This window comes from Phyllopteryx taeniolatus, chromosome 4 (genome assembly GCF_024500385.1).
Source record: "Phyllopteryx taeniolatus isolate TA_2022b chromosome 4, UOR_Ptae_1.2, whole genome shotgun sequence".
NCBI classification, from domain to species: Eukaryota; Metazoa; Chordata; class Actinopteri; order Syngnathiformes; family Syngnathidae; genus Phyllopteryx; species Phyllopteryx taeniolatus.
In genome coordinates this window covers 12,507,684-12,529,725 of record NC_084505.1, presented here as the reverse complement: position 1 = coordinate 12,529,725, position 22,042 = coordinate 12,507,684, and the positions used below count along the sequence as shown (strand labels likewise).

Genomic DNA, 22,042 nt, shown 5'->3' with positions numbered 1-22,042 from the left:
GAACATATTTTTACATATTTGCCAACACAGTGGTGAATACAGCAGATACAAACCATTAGTGAAGGACCAGAGCATTTTTTGTCACAGGCTAAAATCTCATTGGTCCCCCGGAAGCTGCTCTTTTCTGCAGTTTAATGACTGACATTTTCCTTACATTTTTAAGTGTGTTTGACTATTCTAGGATCTCAAAACATGTGACTTAACTGTTTTACTTGTTCCATTAGCACTCAATTATAAGTTTGATATATTGACTGAATTCTAAATGGAACATGTCTGACAATAACAGTGACTTTTAGACTGGAACTTTGAGAAGAGGAATCAGCCATTATTTCCTCTGAAGTTGGTGGAGAGCAAAATGAATAAGAAATGAAATATTTCACATTATGTTGGACAAATTAAAAAAATACATTTGACACTACTCTCCCTGATACATCTATGAAGAACTATTTTTGTGTGTGCTATCGGTACTCCTTTTATGCCAAGAATTACTGTTATAATTAACATTTGAGTAATCATGGAACCAAATTAACAAGGCATTTGCGTACATGAGTCTTGCCTTTATGTAGCTTGTTCAGGATGGTAGAACTTTGACACGCCAAGTTCACTTTGCTACAATGAGATGGAGGGTAGCAAGAAAGCATGGGAGGAGGTAAACATCAGGTAAGGTCAACACAAGTTGTCTCACTTATCACTAACTGTAATAAGGCATTCAATCATGAAATGACAATCATCCAGTAGGTTGATTGTAAACATTTTATTTCAGGAGATTGTAACGACAGAATGGAAGAAAGGCATTAATAAGCATTTTTAGTGAACTATGGGAGTTTTAACTGCAATAGAATAATAATAAAAAAAAAACTAAACAAAAAGATTACTCATCACACTCAGAGTCAGGCAATAAAACAAGGCTCAGCAAAGCAACGTTTGAAAAATAATCGCTTTTTTTCGAAGTTGGATTAGACGAACATGTCCTCAGATGCCTGTAGAAACATTAACATAAAAGAAAAGTAAAGAAAAACTTATCTTAATACCTTAATTTACCTTTGAAATAAAGGCTTACCTGTGCAGCGGCCGTTCATCACAGTAAAGCCTTTACCACACTGGAAAACAAAAGATAGATTTATTTACATTTTAAAGAAAGACACAGTGAATCGCAAACTGTAATGCATACCTCTGTGTCACTGTCAAGCATGGACATTTCTCTCTCCCTGGGAAATGGTACTTCCACCACTGATTTCATTTCGCCAGGCTGAAGGATACGGGTGATGAAGTTACCAGCAGGCCAAGAGACCTCCAGCACAGAAACATCATCGTTTCCTAAAAAAAATCATCACCACAATGTCAAACACAAAAATATTAACCAATTAATGTATAATACATGTCAAAATACAGGGAACTTTAATCTAAAAACATTTACAGCTTTTTTTGAGGAGAGCAAAACAGATCAATTACACCTTGTTTGTTTGTATGCACTATTGCAAAGAGGCCATTAACTCCACAAGATCCCATTCATTTATAATTTTAAAGGGTTTTTCGTTTCTATTTTGTAAATAATAAGGAACGTTTGGCATTTAGGAGTATTTTGACACGATGAGACTAGCACACAACCTCCCAAGTAATCTTAGACACATTTTTAGATGAGATTTTTTTGTTATGCATTCGGATAAATGCTGATTCTAAGGCTGGGTGAGCTTAAAGATAATGTTTCTCTTACAGTGCTTGCAACTACTGTACTAAAAAGTCAAATGATTAAGAGTATTTGTGGATTCATTATTTCATTATGTTTTCTTTTTGTACGAAACAGATTTTTAAGTGAACTCTAGAAATGAAATTCAACTATGCTTCCGGTTGAGTTGCTAAGCCATGCTATACTAAGCTACGTTAAACTAATATACACTGTACATCGTTTATTTAAAGTTCCGTTTTACCTGCATAATTTGTAGTTTATTTTATTGTCTATTGTATTTTTCACATATTGCCGTAAAAACTGCCTTTTTTTGGTCCTTTTACTGTTGTATTATAAATTCATCTGTTTTACAACTTTACGCTGAATCGCTTTTATGGTTCAGTAAACAGAATTAAAATGGTCTTTGTTGAATCTGCATTATTGTCAAATTCATTTTTGTTGCGGGCCACATCGTAGTTATGGTTTCCCTTAGAGGGCCGTTATGACTGTGAAATTATATATTAAATCATATACTGTAAATTAGAGATGCAACAATTAATCAATTAATCGATTGTCAAATTAAATGACAACTATTTCAATACTTGATTAATCGTTTAAAGATCTTGTTTAAATAAAAATTGTCCAAATCCTTGGAATTTCAGCCTCTCAACAGTAACTATTCTCAGACTTCTATACTCCAGTCAAAATAAGACATTTGCAAACATCGCCTTTTACTTTGGAAAACAACTATGAACTTTTTTGCTCATTCTTTGATGGACCAAAGCAGGAACTGAATCATAATCAGTTTTTTGTTTGTTCATTTTTTGCAGTCATTTAAAATATATGTTCTGTGATTTAATAAAGGTAGGGAAATTCAAAAATGTATCCGATTCATCAATGAATCATTAGTTGCAGCCCTACTGTAAACCTCAAACTACTGCAAATACACAACAAATTGGTGGATAACTAGTTTTGAAATCAAATCACAATACAAACTGTTCAACTATAATTCGATTTATTTTAAAAGGAATGGGGACAAAAAAGGCTTGCAATGCTCAACATTATTTAAGGTTCAGGCAAGTTGAAATTTTGGTATTTAGCAATAAACATCAAGTCGATGCACGTGATTTATTTTCATGGGCCATATTAAATTACGTGGTGGGCCAGATCTGGTCCCTGGGCCTTGAGTTTGACACCTTTGTTGTAAAACGTTACTGCATAGTTACCTAATCCAAAGTGGGCAACAGGTTCCATCTCACACAGGTACCCAGATCCTCCGTCAATGATGCGCATATGAGCTCCACTCGTCTTGGTGAACACTGTTACCTTAGCACCTCGCGCATACGAGCCAAACTGGGTGCGAGGAATGACTCGAAGCCACTTATTTGTTGAGCCCTGACAACCGTGGTGATAGGTCAGTATCATGACGGACCGAGTGAGTCTATCATAAGCCAAACACTCGCACACCTGTGTGACTTTGAAGACAGAGATTGGTTGCGCTGCACTCTCTCCGTGTGCCAGCAGAAGGTCCAACTGCCCGTCTCCATCCACATCAGTCACAGTGCCGCCTGTTGAAAAAAGGCAAAGACCTTTCACTGCGCTGACCCAGACAACAACCTCCCTGTGTTTGTGATGAGCAGCTCATGCACTGAAAATCTCATCTAACCAGACAGCAAGCTACTAGCACCAATATGGCAAAAATACAATATGTGGCCTGGTAATATTGTGTTCTGACCCGTTCCTCTGCCTTGAGGCTCTGCAGCGTCTCCCACATTAAGCTCCTGGATTAAAGGGTCAGCATTAGCTCTTCTCGACACCCTGCAAACACACACAGCAGGGGTGGAACAATATTGATATGGCATTAAATTGTATTGTTACCGCCTACTGAATAGAACTGATTCACCTGCAAAAACTATTGACAATGTTGCTGATAATCTGACATTTTTTAACTTTTTAATGTCTCTTTGCCCTGTTCTGTATTCTTTCTCATTCATTTTCTGTACTGCTTGTCCTCACGAGGGTTTCGGGCATGCTGGTGCCTATCCCAGCTTTCTTCGGGCGAGAGGCGGGGTACACCCTGAACTGGTCGCCACCCAATCGCAGGGCACATAGAAACAAACAACCATTCGCACTCCCATTCACTCTTACGGACAATTTAGATTCTTTAATCAACCTACCATGCATGTTTTAGGGATGTGGGAGGAAACCGGAGAAAACACACGCAGGCATTGGGAGAACATGCAAACTCCACACAGGCGGGGCCGGGATTTGAACCCCGGTCTTCAGAACTGTGAGGCAGTTTTGTATAGTTAATTGCTAAATGTTGCATACCCCTTTTCTTGAATACTTGTACTCACCTGAAGAGCCTGTTGGGAGCATTGCCTCTGTAGGCAATATTGTTGAAAAACACCTCAAGTTGCCTGTCATTGTCAAAATCAGCTGCAATAACTGTGCGAATCGGGGAGGGGGTTGCAAATCCTGTAGTCGCAATATTCTGCAAAGAGGACATTTGCCAGGCTCAGCACTTTTTAGACTTTTGATCTAACCCCACTGTGCTATGCTCCTTACTCACCCTGAAATTAGAGTTGCTACCCTGTAGGTAAAGCCTGTGGGGGCCGTTCCAGTTGCCGTAGACAATGTCTGTCTTTCCATCGCCGTTGAAATCAGCCAGTGCTACTCCTCTACCATGTTGGTATTGGTCCTCCACACCTTTACGGGTAAACACAGAGTTTAGCTATAATACATTCATCAAATTTCTTGCCAAGACAACATTGGTCTTAATCCTCGGAGGTGTTATTTATCCATCCATGCAAGCATCCATCAATTTTCAATACCACTTGTCCTCATTTCGATTGTGGGTGAGCTGGTGCCTATCTCAGCTGAATGGGTGAGAGGAGGGGTACACCCTGGACTGGTCGCCAGCCACTCGCAGGCCACATTTAGACAAAACAACCATTCACACTCATTAACTAACATGCATGTTTTTGGAATGTGGGAGGAAGACCTTTTACCTTGAGAAAACCCAAGCAAGCATGGGCGAACATGCAAACTCCCCACAGGTTACCCTGCTGCTTATGGAGGTGTCACTATTAAGATGTAATTAAGTTGCACTCAAAGGCAACCTTCCTTTCTGTTTTTCTCACCTGCCCGCCTGGCGATGTCAACAAAAGTTCCATCTCCATTGTTCATGAACAGGAAGTTGGGTCCTCTTTCATTGTCACAGAAAACATCGGACCTCGTATCACTGACGATGGGTCCAACCGCAACCCCGCGTCCACCTGCATCAAAAGGAAACTGTGAGTAAAAATTTTCTCACACTCCCAATTGTAAAAGAGCACACATTCATTCGACCTGTGAGCTTGTTTACTCCAGCTGTGGCAGCAACATCAGACAGCGCGATAATGCCATTTGCCACATCACTGGCAGCCACGTCCATCTCTAAGAGAGCGTGGGGTCCGATGTTGCCGCTGGCGTAGTTTGCCACGTAGACTGAGTAGCGGCCTGTTCCCTAAAGAAACGTGAGAGCCAGGGATGCTTTGAAAGTAAGTCCTTAAAGATCAGGAGAAAAGGTGGGATGTGGAGCGTCACGAACCTTTCTGTCAATGCATGCCACAGATCGTCCCGCCATGCGGTTAGCGACGGCACGGCGCACGTTGAGCTCATCACTGAGCAGATCCTCAAAGCGACCATTACGAAACTTGAAGAGCTTGTCGAAGTAAGTGGCCCGTCCTGCAATGTCATTTAACATCATTTTTTGCATACTGAAATCATAATAATACCAACACATATGAATAATTATAAATGTCACACGGTCTAGTGATCAACACATCTACCTCAAAGATGTGAGGTTCTGCACTAAAATTAGGATTGGATGTTTTTTTTGTGGATTTTCCCTGTGCATGCGCACAGGTACTCTGGCTTCTCCCGCATTCCAAAGACACATTATGTTAGGTTCATTGAAGCCTCAAAATCCAAGTGGAAAAAATATTGTGAACGGGCCACATACGGCCTGCTCCGTTCTTTAATCTAGCATACCGAGTATTTACATTACAAAGTGTGCTGTAATATATATTTTTTTAATTCTTAACAATCATCATCATCATCATCAATTCGGTTTATAACACACTTTGTATCAAACAAAGGATCTCAAAGTGCTACAGTGCAACATTAAAAGAGATAATACTTGGAACTATGGTACATCTAAATAATGCAAGGAAATATATAAAAAAATAATAATACCAGAAACAATGGCCACATAAAAACATCCATCCATCCATCCATTTTCAACACCACTTATCCTGGTTAGGGTCGCGGGGCGCTGGAGCCTATCCCAGCTGACTTCGGGCGAAAGGCGGACTACACCCTGAACTGGTCGCCAATCAGTCACAGGGAACATATAGACACGGACAACCATTCACACTCACATTCACACCGTCACTGAGTGGGAACTGATCCCACGCTGCCCGCACCAAAGTCAGGCGAGTGCACCACTACACCATCAGTGACTTCACATAAAAACAAAGAACAACAAAGGTCCGTTTTCAAGTCTTTAGTAAAAGCATTCACAGTCTGTGGTGCTCTTAGATCAGACATGTCAATCTCCAACCCGCGGACCGGAAGTGGCCCACGCAGTGATTTCGTCTGGCTAATGGAATCAATTTGGAGTCAAACAGAAACAAATTAATCCTCAAGCAATGCCTCTCAGATGCAAAGAGTATCAAGTGGATATGATAAAACCAAATATCAGGCATGTCAATCTCGCAGCCCGGGGGCCACATCGGCCCGCCACATTATTTCATGCGGCCGGCGAAAGCAAATCACGTACGTCAACTTCCATGATTCTTGCTAAAATCTGGAGCAAAATTTCACATTGTAATAAATAATAACGTTGAAATATTGCAAGCTTTTTTTTGTTACCAAACACCTTTTTACAGTAATACCAATTATTATCCTTGACTTCTGATTTGAAAACTAGATATCCATCATTTTGGTGTGTATATATATAAAATACGATGACCAGGCGATGAAACATTTATATGGTTTCACGGTCATAACGGCCCTCTGAGGGAAACTGTACCAACAATGTGGCCCGTGACAAAAAATGACTGACACTCCTGCCTTAGATGAGCATTCCACAGACAGGAAGCGGCAGAGCAGAAGCCTCGGTCACCCACTGAACAAAACCTGGTCTTCAGAGGCTGGAGAAGGTTGGCCTGTCTAAAGCGGAGGAGGAGGAATGGGATGTGAGTAGCTCTTCGAGGTAGAAGGGGGTATTTCCCAAAAATTGGTTAATTATTATGTATTTATTTATTTTATCTATTTTTCATTCATTTATCTAATTAAACAATGTATTTATATATTTATTTATTGGAAACAAATCACAAATAGTAGTAAAAAAGTCATATATTGTACAATTAATCTTTTCTTTACATTTATTTTATTAAATATTTTTAACAAATAAAAACAAATTAGTTATAAATAGTATAATAGAAAGCATGAATGATTTTATTAAAATAAACTATTTTAAATATATTACATACAAATTTTTACTTTTTTTTGTACCTGATCTACAAATGAACTGACCCATCTGTTAATTTTTAAAATGTGGCCCTTGAGCACTATATTGTCCATAAGTGTGAATGGTTGTGGATGTGTCGTGCTATTGGCTGGCGAACAGTCCGGGGTGTACCCCGCCTTTCACCCAAAAGTCAGATGTAATAGGCCACAGCTCACCCACGACCCTAATGAGGACAAGCCCGATAGAAAATGGATGATTAATAATTACCAGAGTAGGCATTATTTGTGTTGAGGAAGTAGATTTCCTCCCGTCCATCTCCATCCACATCACAGGCTGTGACACCAATAGCGTTCCCAGCTACATCCCTTAGAGCGTAATATGGCGAGGTACTGTCATCCACAGCAACGTTTACCAGTTTATTCTGTGTGCGGTCATATTTCAACACCAGGTTAGGCCCGTTGTATCTGTAGATAGAATGACAAACGTGAAGAATCCAGACACAGATACCTTGTCATTACAGGAAGTCCTCGATTTACGAACGAGTTCCGTTCCTACGCTGGCGACGTAACCCGAATTTCCGCGTTAAGTCGGATTACACCGTTAAAGTCGAAATGTACGTCGAAATACTTCTGTTATGGGTATTGTCCCACGTGATTGTGACAGCAAGCTCAGTGTGTGTGGGCGTGTGCGTCGATGTGTGAGTGAGACGGGACTGTGAAGGAGGAAGGAGTGCGCGCAGGTGCGAGTGTGTACAGTGGCAAGTGTAGTGACGGCGACCGGGGAAGAGTAGCGATTAGCGGAGGACCCGTTGACGTTGACTGTGCAGAGGAGCTAATAAAGCCATTAAAGCAGCAAATCGGTGCTTCGTGCCTTTATTCTTGCCGCCACCCAGCTCAGCTGTGCAACGAGAGAAGGGAGTTAACCCCGAGGAGGACAACCTCGGCCCTGGAGAAGGCTTCTCCCCTGCGTCTGAAAGGTTAACACTTTGTATAAACCTTTTTAAAATAAAAAAATAAGATGCTGTACTTACCATTACTGCTGAGAGTGTGAAAAAGGGAGTGCGAAAAAGGCAAAGATACTCCCGGCGCACAAATACAGACAAGCACTATGCACTAGCTAAGCAGAAACACTATGGTGCTGGGGACAAAATGGCGGACGAGGCACGGGCGTCGTATAGTCGAAACGTCGTAGGTCGAGTGCGTCGTAACTCGAGGACTTCCTGTATTCAGCATTCGGCCTTTCAGTTTCAAACCCCTTTCACTTACCCGGCCACCACTACTTCGAGATCGCCATCACCATCTACATCTGTTACTGCCATTCCATAGTTGAGCTGTGTTGGATTGTGCATCCTGTCAGGAGGAAGGAGGGTCTGTGTAACTTCCTGGAACACTGGTTTACTTCTCTGGGAGTGGGATTGTTTCCAGAGTCCGATCAGGAGGACCAACAATCCTGTAACTCTCATCATCTCGGAATCCTGGAGATACAAAGAGAAGGTATGTTTTATGACGATATATTGTACGTGATCATTAGCTCGTATTAAATAAGGGGGAAGAGAGTTGAACAGGGATCTCGTTTGATGTGCGTCCCGCTTCCTAGTCGCACAAAAACGATCAGGGACCCATAAACCATGGTGAATCTGCATCCACATACACACAAGATTGCACAGTGGATCTATATACTGTATGTATCTTTTATAAAAGAACTTGTTATCTAGAGATCCTTTTAACTTTACATACATTTTCAATTCTGTGATTTGAACAAAAACTTTAACAAAGCACCTTGAGGAAGAAAAACGAAAAGGGAATAATTTAGTTGGTTAGCTTGCTTTAATATGTTTGCTCCGTGAGTATTTATTTTCACTGAGTACTTATCTACTCTGTGGAGGAATACTTTTTACCTGAGTCATATTTTTCAAAAGTAGTGGTGTTCTCTTAAGTACAATTTTTTGGCTACTACCCACCTATGCTTTAGTGAGAGCAAATTACATGTGCATGCATAAAGAATCTTCATTTTTGCCCAAGGAACAGTCATGCATTTAATAAAAGCAAAAAAAAAAAAACACCTGACACATGTGGTACTACTGCCTTACCTGGCAGTTCTATCAGTGAATGGAGATGAAGCCGATAATTGAAAACTGCAGCGACGATGCTGTGAGCGATTCGACAGTATTACAAAAGCTTTAGGAAACAGTGGAACATGTGGAACGTGTTAGCCAATCAGCTTTCAGGATATTATCCAATGGCTGACGAGTGCAAGTCACATAGATAATGTAAACGCTTAGAAAATAATGATTTGTTACTATTCGACATCACGCTGATGACTTTCGGCACAAGAGATGTTTTATTAGAAAATGTATTCAACAAAATTGAGATATGAGATCACATCATCTACCAAGCCTCTCCATGTTTCATAACAGGTTAGAGGAACTCCACTTCCCACAATGCTTTGCGTTTCGAAGCTAACTGGTGCGTTTGTCCTGCGTCAAAATCTGATTCTCATCAAAACACGGGTAGGTTTTTAAGTAACACTTTCCAGCCTTATACTTTGATTGAAAAGGGAAGAATAGAACTGAGGATTACAGTAGTGATTTTTTTTCTCACTCGTGTCCTTTTCATTGCAACCTCGATGAATGAAAAGTTACCTTGCTAGGTTTAGCTAGTCGTACCAGTGGCGTCATTTAATTCCCACTTAGTTTCTAGGCAGGACACGCCCTGCTCCAATGTTATTGGCTCCAGGACACGCGGCGCTGCACTATGATTGGTTGTCGTATCCCTGTAGAACGTGCCCTACTGCTTCTAGACGCGAAACAACTGTGACTTAAGTGTGGCTGCGTTAATGTTTCACACTAACCCTAACCCACCCCAATCCTAACCTTAACCCATCCTAAACCACCTTAAGCCCCAACCTAACCATAACACACTTCTTTGTTTTTATTTCGTACAAATGTGATACATATTTGGGACGGTCATCTGCCTGCCCTTCCGCCAAGCAGGAGCCAATCATGTTGGAGTAGGGCGTGTCCGGCTCAGAAATTATGTGGGAATCCTCATAACGTTTACAGTAATTCTGCTAGCTAGCCTAACTTGCACATAGCAAGATGTATCACGTTTTTACGTCTTAGCCATGGTCAGAGGTTTTCACTGGACAAATTAATCAATATTGTATATTAATTATGGTATTTTAACCCCCCGCCCCGTGCCGCTTTGTTCTAGATACATTGATAAAATTACAATGGAAACGGAACAACCAAAGAACGAGAGTGCTTCAGACACACCGACCACATCTCAGTCCAAGAAGCCAAACCAGGCGCTTTACGTGCAAAAGAAACGACTCAACACACCGAAAGACAAACCCCACATTGAAGGAGCGGTAAAACCAAGACCCAGGCCTCGCTACACGGACAAGGCTCGAAAGAATGCCAAAAACAAGGACAGAACAGTAGGAGTAGGAGCAGGAGCTGAGCTGGCTCCTGGAGCAGTGGATGGAGACGAGATGCAGAATGGACAGGGTCCAGAGTTGAAGAACAATGGACAGCTCGACTCGGCAGATGTTACCGATGCATCCTGTCATGACGAAAAAGCACAAGAGGACAGTTGGGACACCTTATTTAATGACGATGGAGATTGTCTCATTCAACGGCAGCTTGAAGAGGTAGGTATTTAACTAAAACAAATGCAGTTAGAACACATTGTGGTTGGGGTAAAATGTTCCCTATAAAAGACAGTCAACTCAACTGCGGTGCTGTGAAATTATTTTACAGTGAACTCCTGTTTATCAGGAAGAACATGTTCCAGCCACCTGTAATAGGCGAATAGCGACCATATTAAAAAATTTCCCAAAAATAGTTTTAGTCCTCTCATATATTTTAAACTCACTTTAACTTATTTAAACATACTTTTGAAAGCAGGTCTCGCCAACATTTTTGTGTGAAGGTTTGATACATAATTCAAACTACAAATTGTGAAGATGTGAAATCATTAACATGAACAGCGTATGTTAATGATTTAATCATTGGGCGGCACGGTGGAGACTGGTTAGGGCGTCAGCCTCACAGTTCTGAGGACCCGGGTTCAATCCCCGGCCCCGCCTGTGTGGAGTTTGCATGTTCTCCCCGTGCCTGCGTGGGTTTTCTCCGGGCACTCCGGTTTCCTCCCACATCCCAAAAAGATGCATTAATTGAAGACTCTTAATTGCCCGTAGGCGTGACTGTGAGTGCGAATGGTTGTTTGTTTGTATGTACCCTGCGATTGGCTGGCAACCAGTTCAGGGTGTACCCCGCCTCCTGCCCGATGACAGCTGGGATAGGCTCCAGCACGCCCGCGACCCTAGTGAGGAGAAGCGGCTCAGAAAATGGATGGATGGATGGATTTAATCATTTTATCTGGAATTTAATTTCACTGTTAAGTTATTGTTAGAATAGGCGGTCCTTGAGGGCAACCTGATGACCGCGGGCACCATGCTGCTGACCCTTGTTTGCAGGTATTCCTTAGTGCCTATTTTCACTTCTCACACAGTTCTCCAAATAAGAGGCTGAGCATGCTTGCTTTAAGCTGTTTATTTGTCACTCCCAGTTGAACTTTACTGTAAAACTGACACACAAAACAAAAGAGAATTTTTACACTGGATGTTTAAACACTGAACTATATAAGTTTGTCTAATCAAAGTCCACTGGCTTAATGCTAACATATATTGTGTAATGCCGTAGACAGGGTAAATTTGCATAGATATTTGGGGAATCATAACACTTCAAACAACTGTTACTTTAACACACTGAGTATACAACAATACTCACATGCATGTATTCTCTGCTCTGTGAGAACGATACATATTACTGAAACTTGGGGGTTTGGGGACATTCTATGCTTCTTCTTGCTTCTTATTATGCTGCATCTCTTCCAGTAGATCGCAGTGCTGCCCGGCATGTTGTGGCAAAACATGGTACCACACTTAAGGCGCTCAACTCTAAATTGAGACATGCCGGTAAAATCACATAAGCGATTGTTTAAAAATCCACGATTTAGCAAGGGCATCAACAATGAACCTCAATAGAACCTCTACTGTCTTCTTCTTCTTTTCCTTTCGTCTTGTCCCGTTAGAACCTCAACATCTTCATTTCCGCCACCTCCAACTCTGCTTCCTGTTGTCTCTTCAGTGCCACTGTCTCTAATCCGTACATCATGGCTGGCCTCAACACTGTTTTATAAACTTTGCCCTTCATCCTAGCAGAGACTCTTCTGTCACATAACACACCTGACACCTTCCTCCACCCGTTCCAACGTGCTTGGACCCGTTACTTCACTTCCTGACCACACTCACCATTGCTCTGGACGGTTGACCCCAAGTATTTAAAGTCCTCCACCCTTGCTGTCTCTTCTCCCTGTAGCCTCACTCTTCCCCCACTACCCCTCTCATTCATGCACATATATTCTGTTTTACTTCGGCTAATCTTCAAATAGAACCTCTACTGTAACTATTGCTATTGCTACACTATTTCATTGTTTTATAAGCACCTAGACAAGAGCAACACTTATGTTTTACTCAAATAATTAAGGATCACTAGGCCATAAAAAGGAAATTAAAATAGTTGTCACTGTCGCGTTTGGATTCCTTTATCCATCTGCTGTAATTTCCTTTTTTCAACAGCTGTCTTTGAGTGAAGGTCGAAAGAAGTCAATCCAGGAGGCCAGATTTGATTATTACAACATGGAGCAATTTGATGACGACATGGACCAGTGTGAGGAAGACCTCTCTCACATCATTGAGATCTACGATATTCCTCCTGAGTTTAAAACAGAGGATCTTGTCAAGTTATTTCAAGGATACCAGTACGTAAATTTCACAATATTTACGCTCGCTGTCCACACAACATTAGGTACACTTGCATGATAAACGCCAGTACAAGAGCTGTATCAAACATTCTTCCTCAACTCATTCACTACCAGCCTTCCCAGTTAACATAGATGTTTGACTTCTAAAGCTGTCAATGGCAGTGAATGTGTTATTAATAAACAGAGAGCACTGTCAGTGAGGTAATAATTTAAGGTAATAATTATTATTGTAGTTTGAAATGAATCAAACTGAGAGCTTTTACCCCTCTCTCGCTCAGTAAGACAACCACAAAACATGAAAAACACTTCTCACTGCTGTGGCTTCTCCTCTGTAAGTTATTCTGACAATAATAAACATATGCACGAAACTTATGTGACAGTGTGTATAAATGCTGAACATTATTTTAGTACTTGGTGTCCAGTGAAGCTCAAACAAGCTGGAGAATAATGCAATATCGCAATTATTTTCTGACTTGCTAAATGCTGATCAGCAGTGCTATGGGTCAGCCATTGACTGCAAGTATGTTTTTTTTGTTTGCTTTTTTCTTTACACACTTTTCTTCATTGTCTTTTCAGACAGAGAGACTTTGATATCAAGTGGATTGACGATGCACACGCTCTAGGTCTTTTTGCAAGCCCAACTGCAGGTAAGTCAAGCGCAAGTGGTTCAGAGGAAACCACTTACAGAGGACATACAAAGTATGCACTTCTGTTTAAATGCCAGTATTTTTCTTGACTAAAACAAAGAGACCTAGATAAATGATTTCCAAAAAATTATCACCATTAATGTGACCTATAACCTGTACAACTCCATCCATCCATTTTCTGAGCCGCTTCTCCTTACTAGGGTCGCGGGCGTGCTGGAGCCTATCCCAGCTGTCATCGGGCAGGAGGCGGGGTACACCCTGAACTGGTTGCTAGCCAATCTCAGGGCACATAGAAACAAACAACCATTCACACTCACAGTCATGCCTACGGGCAATTTAGAGTCTCCAATTAATGCATGTTTTTGGGATGTGGGAGGAAACCGGAGTGCCCGGAGAAAACCCACGCAGGCACGGGGAGAACATGCAAACTCCACACAGGCGGGGCCGGGGATTGAACCCGGGTCCTCAGAACTGTGAGGCTGACACTCTAACCAGTTTGAATGGAGGTCCAGGTCTTTGTAATGTCACTTTTTCCCCACTTGATGACGCCTTTCGGCACTGTGTTCCTTGGTATGTTTAATGCCTTTGAAATTCTTGTGTCGCCTTCTTCTGGCTGATACCTTTGAACAATAAGATCCATCTGACACTGTCGGAGCGCTGCGGATCATGGCTTGTGCTGTAAGCTGCAACTAGAAAAATGTAAGCAAAAGCCTACTAGAACAGCTGAACTTTATTTTGAGATAATCAGATGCACTTTAAATGGTGGCGAGTGTCTGCTGACTCCCATTTAACATGAGTTTTAATGTGAGTGGTTAATTATGAACACAGTAACATCTCCTGTTATATTGCCATTGTAGCCATACAGTAACTGCACAAAACTGCAGTTCTTATTGAGTCAATGTTAAGGAAGTATTTAATTCTATTTTCTTATGAACATGGGTTCCCTCCACCGTTATGAAGATTGAATAGCGTAAAATAGAGTTCAACAACAACAAACACGTTTTTTTTTTTGACAAGCTGATCTAGGCTGAGGCAAGTGAAATGAAATTATAAAAATGAAATAAAGACTGATCATTGATCAACTTTATACACCCGTATTCAAGTTCTTAAAGTTATTCCCTGAGTCTGTCATGTTGTGTTCTCTTCAAATATTTGAAAAGGCCATCTCATATACTATGTGCTCAGGTATCTTAACATGAACTGTGTCCGGGGAATCTCCAGGAAAATGATACGCCACTAGAGTAGGTGATCAGTTCCTCTTCCTGTCAGGTCACCATGACAACAAGAGATGCTATTCGCCTTGTTACCAGGCAGTGTAAACAAAACGTGTCATTTAAAGGTAAAATTGCTCCATATGGTTGCTTTTACTCTTGTCTTTTATTGTAGCCCGTGAGGCATTAAGATCCAAGCATCCACTGATGAAGATGCGACCCCTCTCCAAATCAACTTCAGAGACGAAGGCCGCAGCTCGTAGCTGCTCTGGTAGATATACGATACTCTGATTTATATTGGTTTTCTTCTGTCATGGAAGATGCGTATCTTTCTCCCATCTTCAGAATCTGCCCTGCCTGTGAAGGAGAGACCTCAAACCAGCGCATCTCTGGCTCGCAGGCTTGTGATCGGCGCCCTCGGTGTGAAGAGCAACGTGACAAAGGAGCAGCGGGAGGCAGAGAAGAGGAAGCTGCAGGAGGCCAAAGGTAGATCAAAAACTGAGTACAGTACACAGCTCCATGTACATTGGCTTTATTTGCCAAGTATGTTAAAAACACACAGGGAATTTGTCTCCGGTAATAGGAGCCGCTCTAGTGCGCCAATCATCAGCCATTTTGACCAAAAATACTGTTGAGACATAAAAACACACTATGGAGAGACCCTTAGACTAGCAATTTAATGGCAAGAGGAAAGAAGCTGTAGGACTGTCTGCTTGTTTTAGTTTGCATTGATCGGTAGCGCCTACCTGAGTGAAGGAGCCGGAAGAGGTGGTGACCAGCATGTGGAGTGTCTAAGAGGATTTTGCATGCTCTTGTCTTAGTTCTGGCAGCGTGCAAGTCCTCAAGGGTCAGTAAGGGGGGGGGTACCGGCGATTTTTACAGCAGTCCAGATTGTACATCTTTTTGTCACTTCCAGTTTAATAAACACTGGTCTTTTGAGCAGGAAGAGTTGGCTAAAATTATATATTTTTTTGTGATAGAACGAACACATAAAATTAGGCAGGTAAGCATCTCTTCTTTGGGAGCTGAGCCAGAAGAGAAAATGCTTCTCTGAAAATGGCCAAACCTCCCGTCGGTAGAACGCATCTTGTTGGCTACATGGTTTAATTAAACATAATATAAGGCAGAAAAGACCAGACAAAAATAAATAAGTAAATTGTGTGTGTATGTGCGCGCGCGTGCGTGTGTGCATTTTGTATTTAGCAGCATTTGGTGTCAGAATCATTCAAAAGTTATAAAAAATAATAATCAAGTTACCTTACTTTGACACTACAGAAATTTTTACCCTATTGACTATCTCTTAACAGGTAAAATTTTTTTTTTTAACAGAGTAACATTAGCGGACATGCAGTGCTTCGTGTGCATACATTTTACTGTAGTGCTGTCTTTTCCATTGCATTTCTAATAGCAGAAGTAAGCATTCTTCGTGATACCATCAGCATCACTTTATGTACCATACTACAGTGGTGGACCACTGTTTATCACGAGAATGTGTTCCAAATACACCCGAAATAGGTGAAAATCTGTGAGACCTGATGAATCTAGAGAGACCCACTTGTTTTCAACTTATTAAGAAACATATACTTAAACACTGAGCACTGTCTTGTTCATACAGTGCTCCCCAAATAGAGAAATTAAGGTAAATACTGAAAAACTTTCAAACAACTGCTACTTCAGCACACACGGAGCAGCAACCTATATAAATCGCATACAACAATACCATCACGCATATATTCTTTCTGATCTGTGGGAACAACATATAAAATGGCAAAACGTGGTACTGTACTGCACTGAAGGAGCGTCATCGTGCTGCGTTTGTTCCAGTTGACATTTTGCGACATAGTGGTACTACACTGAAGGCAAGGAACTCTAAATTCGAATTTGTGGATGTATTCAACTTTTTTAAAACTAACATGGAAGTGGTCGTAGGTCTGCAATGTAAAAAGTCATAAAAAAAACGATCAATAATGAAAACCATGCTTTGGCAGGGGAGCACTGTACTGCTGTAAGTAGCCCACCAGAGGGCGACAAATTCCATAACTAATGTCAAGGCAAAAAAGCTTTGACCAAGCGCTTGCGTCATGCATCTGCATGCTTTCACCACAAGTGGGAGCTCTTCTCCCACTTAGCAAATCAAGTGTAAAGTGGCGTTGCAACTTGGGGCAAAATGAAGTTGCTCTTTGTCCACTGTTGTGTGGCTCAAAGCAAGTCTATAATCAGTGCAACAGCCTTTCCCTTCGCAGAGGGAATGTAAGTATATAGGCACAATAAACCACAAGTGGCTGTCCACTGAACTGCCAGCCTGGAAGGCAAAAAAGCTCCTTTGTTCTTAGTATGCATGTCCTGCTGTGTTTTTTAGCAGCCAGTGTAGAAGTGCATCATGTCCTGAACATTTTGTCCCCAGACTTCTGCCACGTCTCATTGTGTTCAAAGTCATATTTATGGTCTCGCTCGAATCTATGCGTGGCACAAGCAGCCATGCAGATTTGGTGTCACAAATCATGCCAGTGCAATGTATTTTGTTTTTAGGTAAGCCTAACTGCCTTTGTGATTTTTCCTCAGAACAAAAGCGTCTGGCAGCCAAACAGAGGGAAGATGCTTGGGAGGGAAGGTGATTGGAGAGAAAACTCTTCCGCTTTGATTCGCTTGACTCCTTTCAGGCCACACCCGGAGACATAGAGTCCCACCCTTATCCAAGTGTGCAGTGTTACATCTCTGAAGTTTGTAGACTATTCATGGGATTTTTTTTCATGCAGGGACAGATACACCCTTGAGATGACCTCAACATTCGCTTGTACTAAACTCTTTTGGTAATCTAGCTTTTTAAAAAAATCATTAATTCGCTGAGCATTCTAAGGAACAATATGTCTCAACCATCCATTTAATGCTTTTCAGTCAAGATTAAATGTTATGTCACAATTTTGCAATTCAGATGTTGCACACAGGTACATAACAATTTTTTGTCAAGCCAGACTAATACATTTTTAAAATGTCGATATTGAACATTTCTGAGCATTTTACTGTATTTGCAAAGTAAGTTGTACTGTTACTTTTCAAATGTATATCAGATTTCATGTGTGCATACATACAAGTGGTCCACATCAGGGTAGATGCTGGTGTTGTCCAGTAGTGTAGATACTGAATTGTGTCTCTTCTCTCTAGGCTTGGCTACCCTGTGGTTTAAATGCTATATAGCATATTTTTAGCTGAAAATGAGGGAGCAATGGTATATCCCCAATTCCAATGAAGTTGGGACGTTGTGTTAAACATAAATAAAAACAGAATACAATGATTTGCAAATCATGTTCAACCTATATTTAATTGAATACACTACAAAGACAAGATATTTAATGTTCGAACTGCTAAACTTGATTGTTTTGAGCAAATAATCATTAACTTAGAATTTTATGGCTGCAACACGTTCCAAAAAAGCTGTGACAGGGTCATGTTTACCACTCTGTTATATCACCTTTTCTTTTAACATTCAATAAGCGTTTGGGAACTGAGGACACTTAATTGTTGAAGCTTTGTAGGTGGAATTCTTTCCCATTCTTACTTCATGTACAGCTTCAGCTGTTCAACAGTCCGGGGTCTATGTTGTCATATTTTACGCTTCATAATGCGCCACACATTTTCAATGGGAGACAGGTCTGGACTGCAGGCAGGCCAGTCTAGTACCCGCACTCTTTTACTACGAAGCCATGCTGTTGTAGCACGTGCAGAATGTGGTTTGGCATTGTCTTTCTGAAATAAGCAGGGGCGTCCATGAAAAAGACGTTGCTTGGATGGCAGCATATGTTTCTCCAAAACCTGTATGTACCTTTCGGTATTAATGGTGCCTTCAGAGATGTGTAAGTTACCCATGCCATTGGCACTAACACAGCCCCATACCATCACAGATGCTGGCTTTTGAACTTCGTGTCCATAACAGTCCGGATGTTTCTTTTCCTCTTTGGCCCGGAGGACACGACGTCCGCAATTTCCAAAAACAATTTGAAATGTGGACTCGTCGGACCACAGAACACTTTTCCACTTTTCATCAGTCCATCTTAGATGAGCTCGGGCCCAGAGAAGCCGGCGGCGTTTCTGCGTGCTGTTGATAAATGGCTTTTGCTTCGCATAGTAGAGTTTCAAGTTGCACTTACGCCAAACCGTATTTACTGACGTTGGTTTTCTAAAGTGTTCCTGATCCCGTGTGGTGATATCCTTTACACATTGATGTCGGTTTTTGATGCAGTGCCACCTGAGGGATCGAAGGTCACGGGCATTCAATGTTGGTTTTCGGCCTTGCCGCTTACATGCAGTGATTTCTACAGATTCTCCGAACCTTTTGATGATATTATGGACCGTGGATGATGAAATCCCTAAATTCTTTGCAATTGTCCGTTGAGGAACATTGTCCTTAAACTGTTTGACTATTTTCTCACGCACTTGTTCACAAAGAGGTGAACGTCGCCCCATCTTTGCTTGTGAATGACTGAGCAATTCAGGGAAGCTCCTTTTATACCCAATCATGGCACCGACCTGTTCCCAATTACAGGAAGTCCTCGATTTACGAACGAGTTCCGTTGCTACGCTGGCGACGTAACCCGGATTGCCGTGTAAGTCGGATTTCACCGTTAAAGTCGAAATTTATGTCGAAATACTTCATATAAAGAAACTAAAATACATTAAAATAAACAAAATAAGATGCTGTACTTACCATTTACTGCTGAGAGGTGGATGGAGAAGAAGGAGGGGAGGCTGTGAGAGCTATTGCTGAGGAAGCATGTGCAGGTTCTACTGGCCACTATGGTGCTGGGGACAAAATGGCGGACAAGGCACGGGTGTCGTAAAGTCGAAACGTCATAGGTCGAGTACGTCGTAACTCGAGGACTTCCTGTAGCCTGTTCACCTGCGGGATGTTCCAAACAGGTGTTTGATGAGCATTCCTCAACTTTCTCAGTCTTTTTTGCCACCTGTCCCAGCTTTTGGGAACGTGTTGCAGCCATAAAATTAATGATTAATTAATGATTATTTGCTAAAAACAATCAAGTTTAGAAGTTTGAACATTAAATATCTTGTCTTTGTAGTGTATTGAATTAAATATAGGTTGAACATGATTTGCAAAACATTGTCTTCTGGTTTTGTTTGTTTAACACAACGTCCCAACTTCATTGGAATTGGGCTTGTAAAATGGACTGTACATAATCTCTTGTGTCTGGAACCTCACATTGACTCTTGGGCGTCACTTGAAGTGAATGTTTTCTGCAACATGATTATACGAACTGAGGACTCTGTATCTGACAGACTTGTGTAAATATATTGAGGGGAATGAAAAGTGAGTTCTGTTGGTATTTCATGAAATGTGAATCACTGATTTCGCAACCATTGCGCAAGGTTGAGCTTGGGGTGGTGTTTGTTCATTAAAAGTAAAGAATCTGGAGTTTATGGTGCTTCACACGCTTACAATTGAATGCATTTTATGCTGTCCCGCAGAGTGAATATGACACTGTATGTACACCACATTGCTCATCGTACATCAACTGAACGCACATTTACTTTTTGTCTTCTTAGCACTCTGTTTTTCCCAAAGCGAAGGAGAAAAACATTTTATTTAACCTAAGTATAGTCTGCTGGATGAGACTGCACAATAGCTATATATTAAGACTTGACACATGGCATGTTGCCTTTTTTTCAGTTGATCTGTTATGGACTGAATGGAGGAAAAATAAGAGTTTTGAATAGAATTTTTTTTAATCCATTAGCAAGGGAAATTAATGTAGAAGTTATACATACATGTCTACTGTATACTGCTTGTAAGAAATCAAAGCACAAATAGCAAAAAGTCGAGGAAGACGAGCAAACTTTTAACTGATGAACTGGAACAGCAGTAGGGATATTGATAAAGTAATAATAGACATTCTCCGGCCACCTGCTCTTTAATAATGGTGATGCCATTTTCCCAAAAAAGACTTTCATGAAAATAACATGTCCAGCTCCAACCTACATGAAATGATTTCAGTCCTGCATGTCCACGATGGATTTGTGACATGACTCAATTTTCTGGAGTGCATTGTTCCACTGGTTTGGGCACAAGCATGCACAAATCTTATGCAATAGGTCATAGTATAACTTCAATGTTGAAAACGACCAGTTGTGAAAATGATGGTGTTTCCTGGCATGTATTTTAACTATGTAAATTTAGGTAAAACCTAGTCTGAAATAAGGTGGCTTCCTATAATATTAAGGTCTGTCATTATTCTAAACTTAATCATAAAATATATGAAACGTTCTTGCCCATATACCATTCACCAACATGTTTTTGTTTCAGGTGGTTAACTTTATTCTTAACATGTTGCGACCAGGCCTCTGTGAATATATACTGTACTTGCTCTGTGGAATTAAAGCATATATCGACCAAATTTCATAAATTGGCCAAATAGAGGTTTCTCCTGCAGCTGAATCATCATCGTGTGCAATCCAAACCCTTAGTCGTAATCTGGTTCTTTACATACACCACAGAGCAGCCAGCTGGATGCTTCAAAAGCAGTCACAAACATCACTCAGGAAATGATGGATGTTCCAGAGGACTGGCTTGGTCCTCAGTGTTGCACATGAATTTTTACATTATGTAGCAAATAAAACATGGGACACAGTATAAAGGAAACAAAGAAGTTTCCTCCCATAAACGAATCTTTGTGACGTGTAAGCAAACAGTAGTGTAAACTTCCACTCTTATTTCACTCTATGGGCTTGTTAAAGTCCTTGTTTAAGATCAGCGTTAATACCGAAAATTGAGCCAATTAAGGAAAAACAGAGCCACACAACAACTTTTTAGTAAACAGATAACTAATAATGAGGGTGTTTACTATAAGAAAACCTTCAAAGGTGTATTTAAAAAAAAAAAAAAAAAAAAACCGAACAGCATGTGTTAGGTGATTGTTGTCTTATAGTTGAAAAGGACCCATGTGTCTTAAACTCACAGTCATGGGAGATTTCACAGGGTGTAATGCATGTGTGTAAGTAGAGGTGGTTGGAAAGATCCAGAAAACACAGGTTAGCTGAGGATCCCTGGGAGAGGTTGGCAACGGCAGTCGCTCTTTTTCCGATGTTTTTTTAACTGCCAAAGGCATCAATGGAGTCTGAGCACTGTGGCAATCTGACTGCACAATGCATTGTAAACAAACGCA

The 22,042-nt window shown here is 41.0% G+C and overlaps 2 protein-coding genes across 4 annotated transcripts; one reads left to right on the top strand and one right to left on the bottom strand.

Moving 5' to 3' along the window:
* Positions 1–739: 739 nt before the first annotated feature.
* crtac1a (cartilage acidic protein 1a) lies at positions 740–9,403 on the bottom strand. Of its 2 annotated transcripts, none has more exons than XM_061769552.1 (14): positions 9,274–9,403; positions 8,450–8,658; positions 7,452–7,648; positions 5,259–5,395; positions 5,018–5,174; positions 4,810–4,944; positions 4,239–4,375; positions 4,024–4,160; positions 3,402–3,484; positions 3,134–3,234; positions 2,893–3,061; positions 1,172–1,317; positions 1,061–1,100; positions 740–980 (listed from the first exon to the last, which is right to left on the bottom strand). In XM_061769552.1, exons 2-14 carry the CDS (start codon positions 8,647–8,649, stop codon positions 973–975), a joined length of 1,647 nt encoding a protein of 548 aa, XP_061625536.1. In that variant the 5' UTR covers positions 8,650–8,658; positions 9,274–9,403; the 3' UTR covers positions 740–972. The 2 variants fall into 2 exon arrangements, with proteins under 2 accessions (XP_061625536.1, XP_061625537.1); XM_061769553.1 differs by having other exon boundaries at positions 9,145–9,279.
* On the top strand, positions 8,546–20,300 carry r3hcc1l (R3H domain and coiled-coil containing 1-like). Of its 2 annotated transcripts, XM_061769566.1 has the most exons (8): positions 8,546–8,677; positions 9,601–9,693; positions 10,397–10,835; positions 12,828–13,009; positions 13,589–13,659; positions 15,046–15,141; positions 15,216–15,356; positions 17,433–20,300. In XM_061769566.1, the coding sequence occupies exons 3-8, from the start codon at positions 10,416–10,418 to the stop codon at positions 17,483–17,485; spliced, it is 963 nt and encodes a 320-aa protein (XP_061625550.1). In that variant the 5' UTR covers positions 8,546–8,677; positions 9,601–9,693; positions 10,397–10,415; the 3' UTR covers positions 17,486–20,300. The 2 variants fall into 2 exon arrangements, with proteins under 2 accessions (XP_061625550.1, XP_061625552.1); XM_061769568.1 differs by lacking the exon at positions 9,601–9,693 and having other exon boundaries at positions 8,588–8,677.
* Positions 20,301–22,042: the final 1,742 nt, after the last annotated feature.

What these genes read in the sequence shown, in the direction of transcription:
- crtac1a (XM_061769552.1), bottom strand. Translation starts at nt 8,649, where the DNA reads ATGATGAGAGTTACAGGATTGTTGGTCCTCCTGATCGGACTCTGGAAA. An exon ending in TGACATCGCCAGGCGGGCAG is followed by an intron (nt 4,376 to 4,809) that starts GTGAGAAAAACA and finishes TTACCCGTAAAG; the next exon opens with GTGTGGAGGACCAATACCAA. An exon ending in GCCTCAAGGCAGAGGAACGG is followed by an intron (nt 3,235 to 3,401) that starts GTCAGAACACAA and finishes TTTTTTCAACAG; the next exon opens with GCGGCACTGTGACTGATGTG.
- r3hcc1l (XM_061769566.1), top strand. Translation starts at nt 10,416, where the DNA reads ATGGAAACGGAACAACCAAAGAACGAGAGTGCTTCAGACACACCGACC. An exon ending in AAGTTATTTCAAGGATACCA is followed by an intron (nt 13,010 to 13,588) that starts GTACGTAAATTT and finishes TTGTCTTTTCAG; the next exon opens with ACAGAGAGACTTTGATATCA. An exon ending in TTTTGCAAGCCCAACTGCAG is followed by an intron (nt 13,660 to 15,045) that starts GTAAGTCAAGCG and finishes CTTTTATTGTAG; the next exon opens with CCCGTGAGGCATTAAGATCC.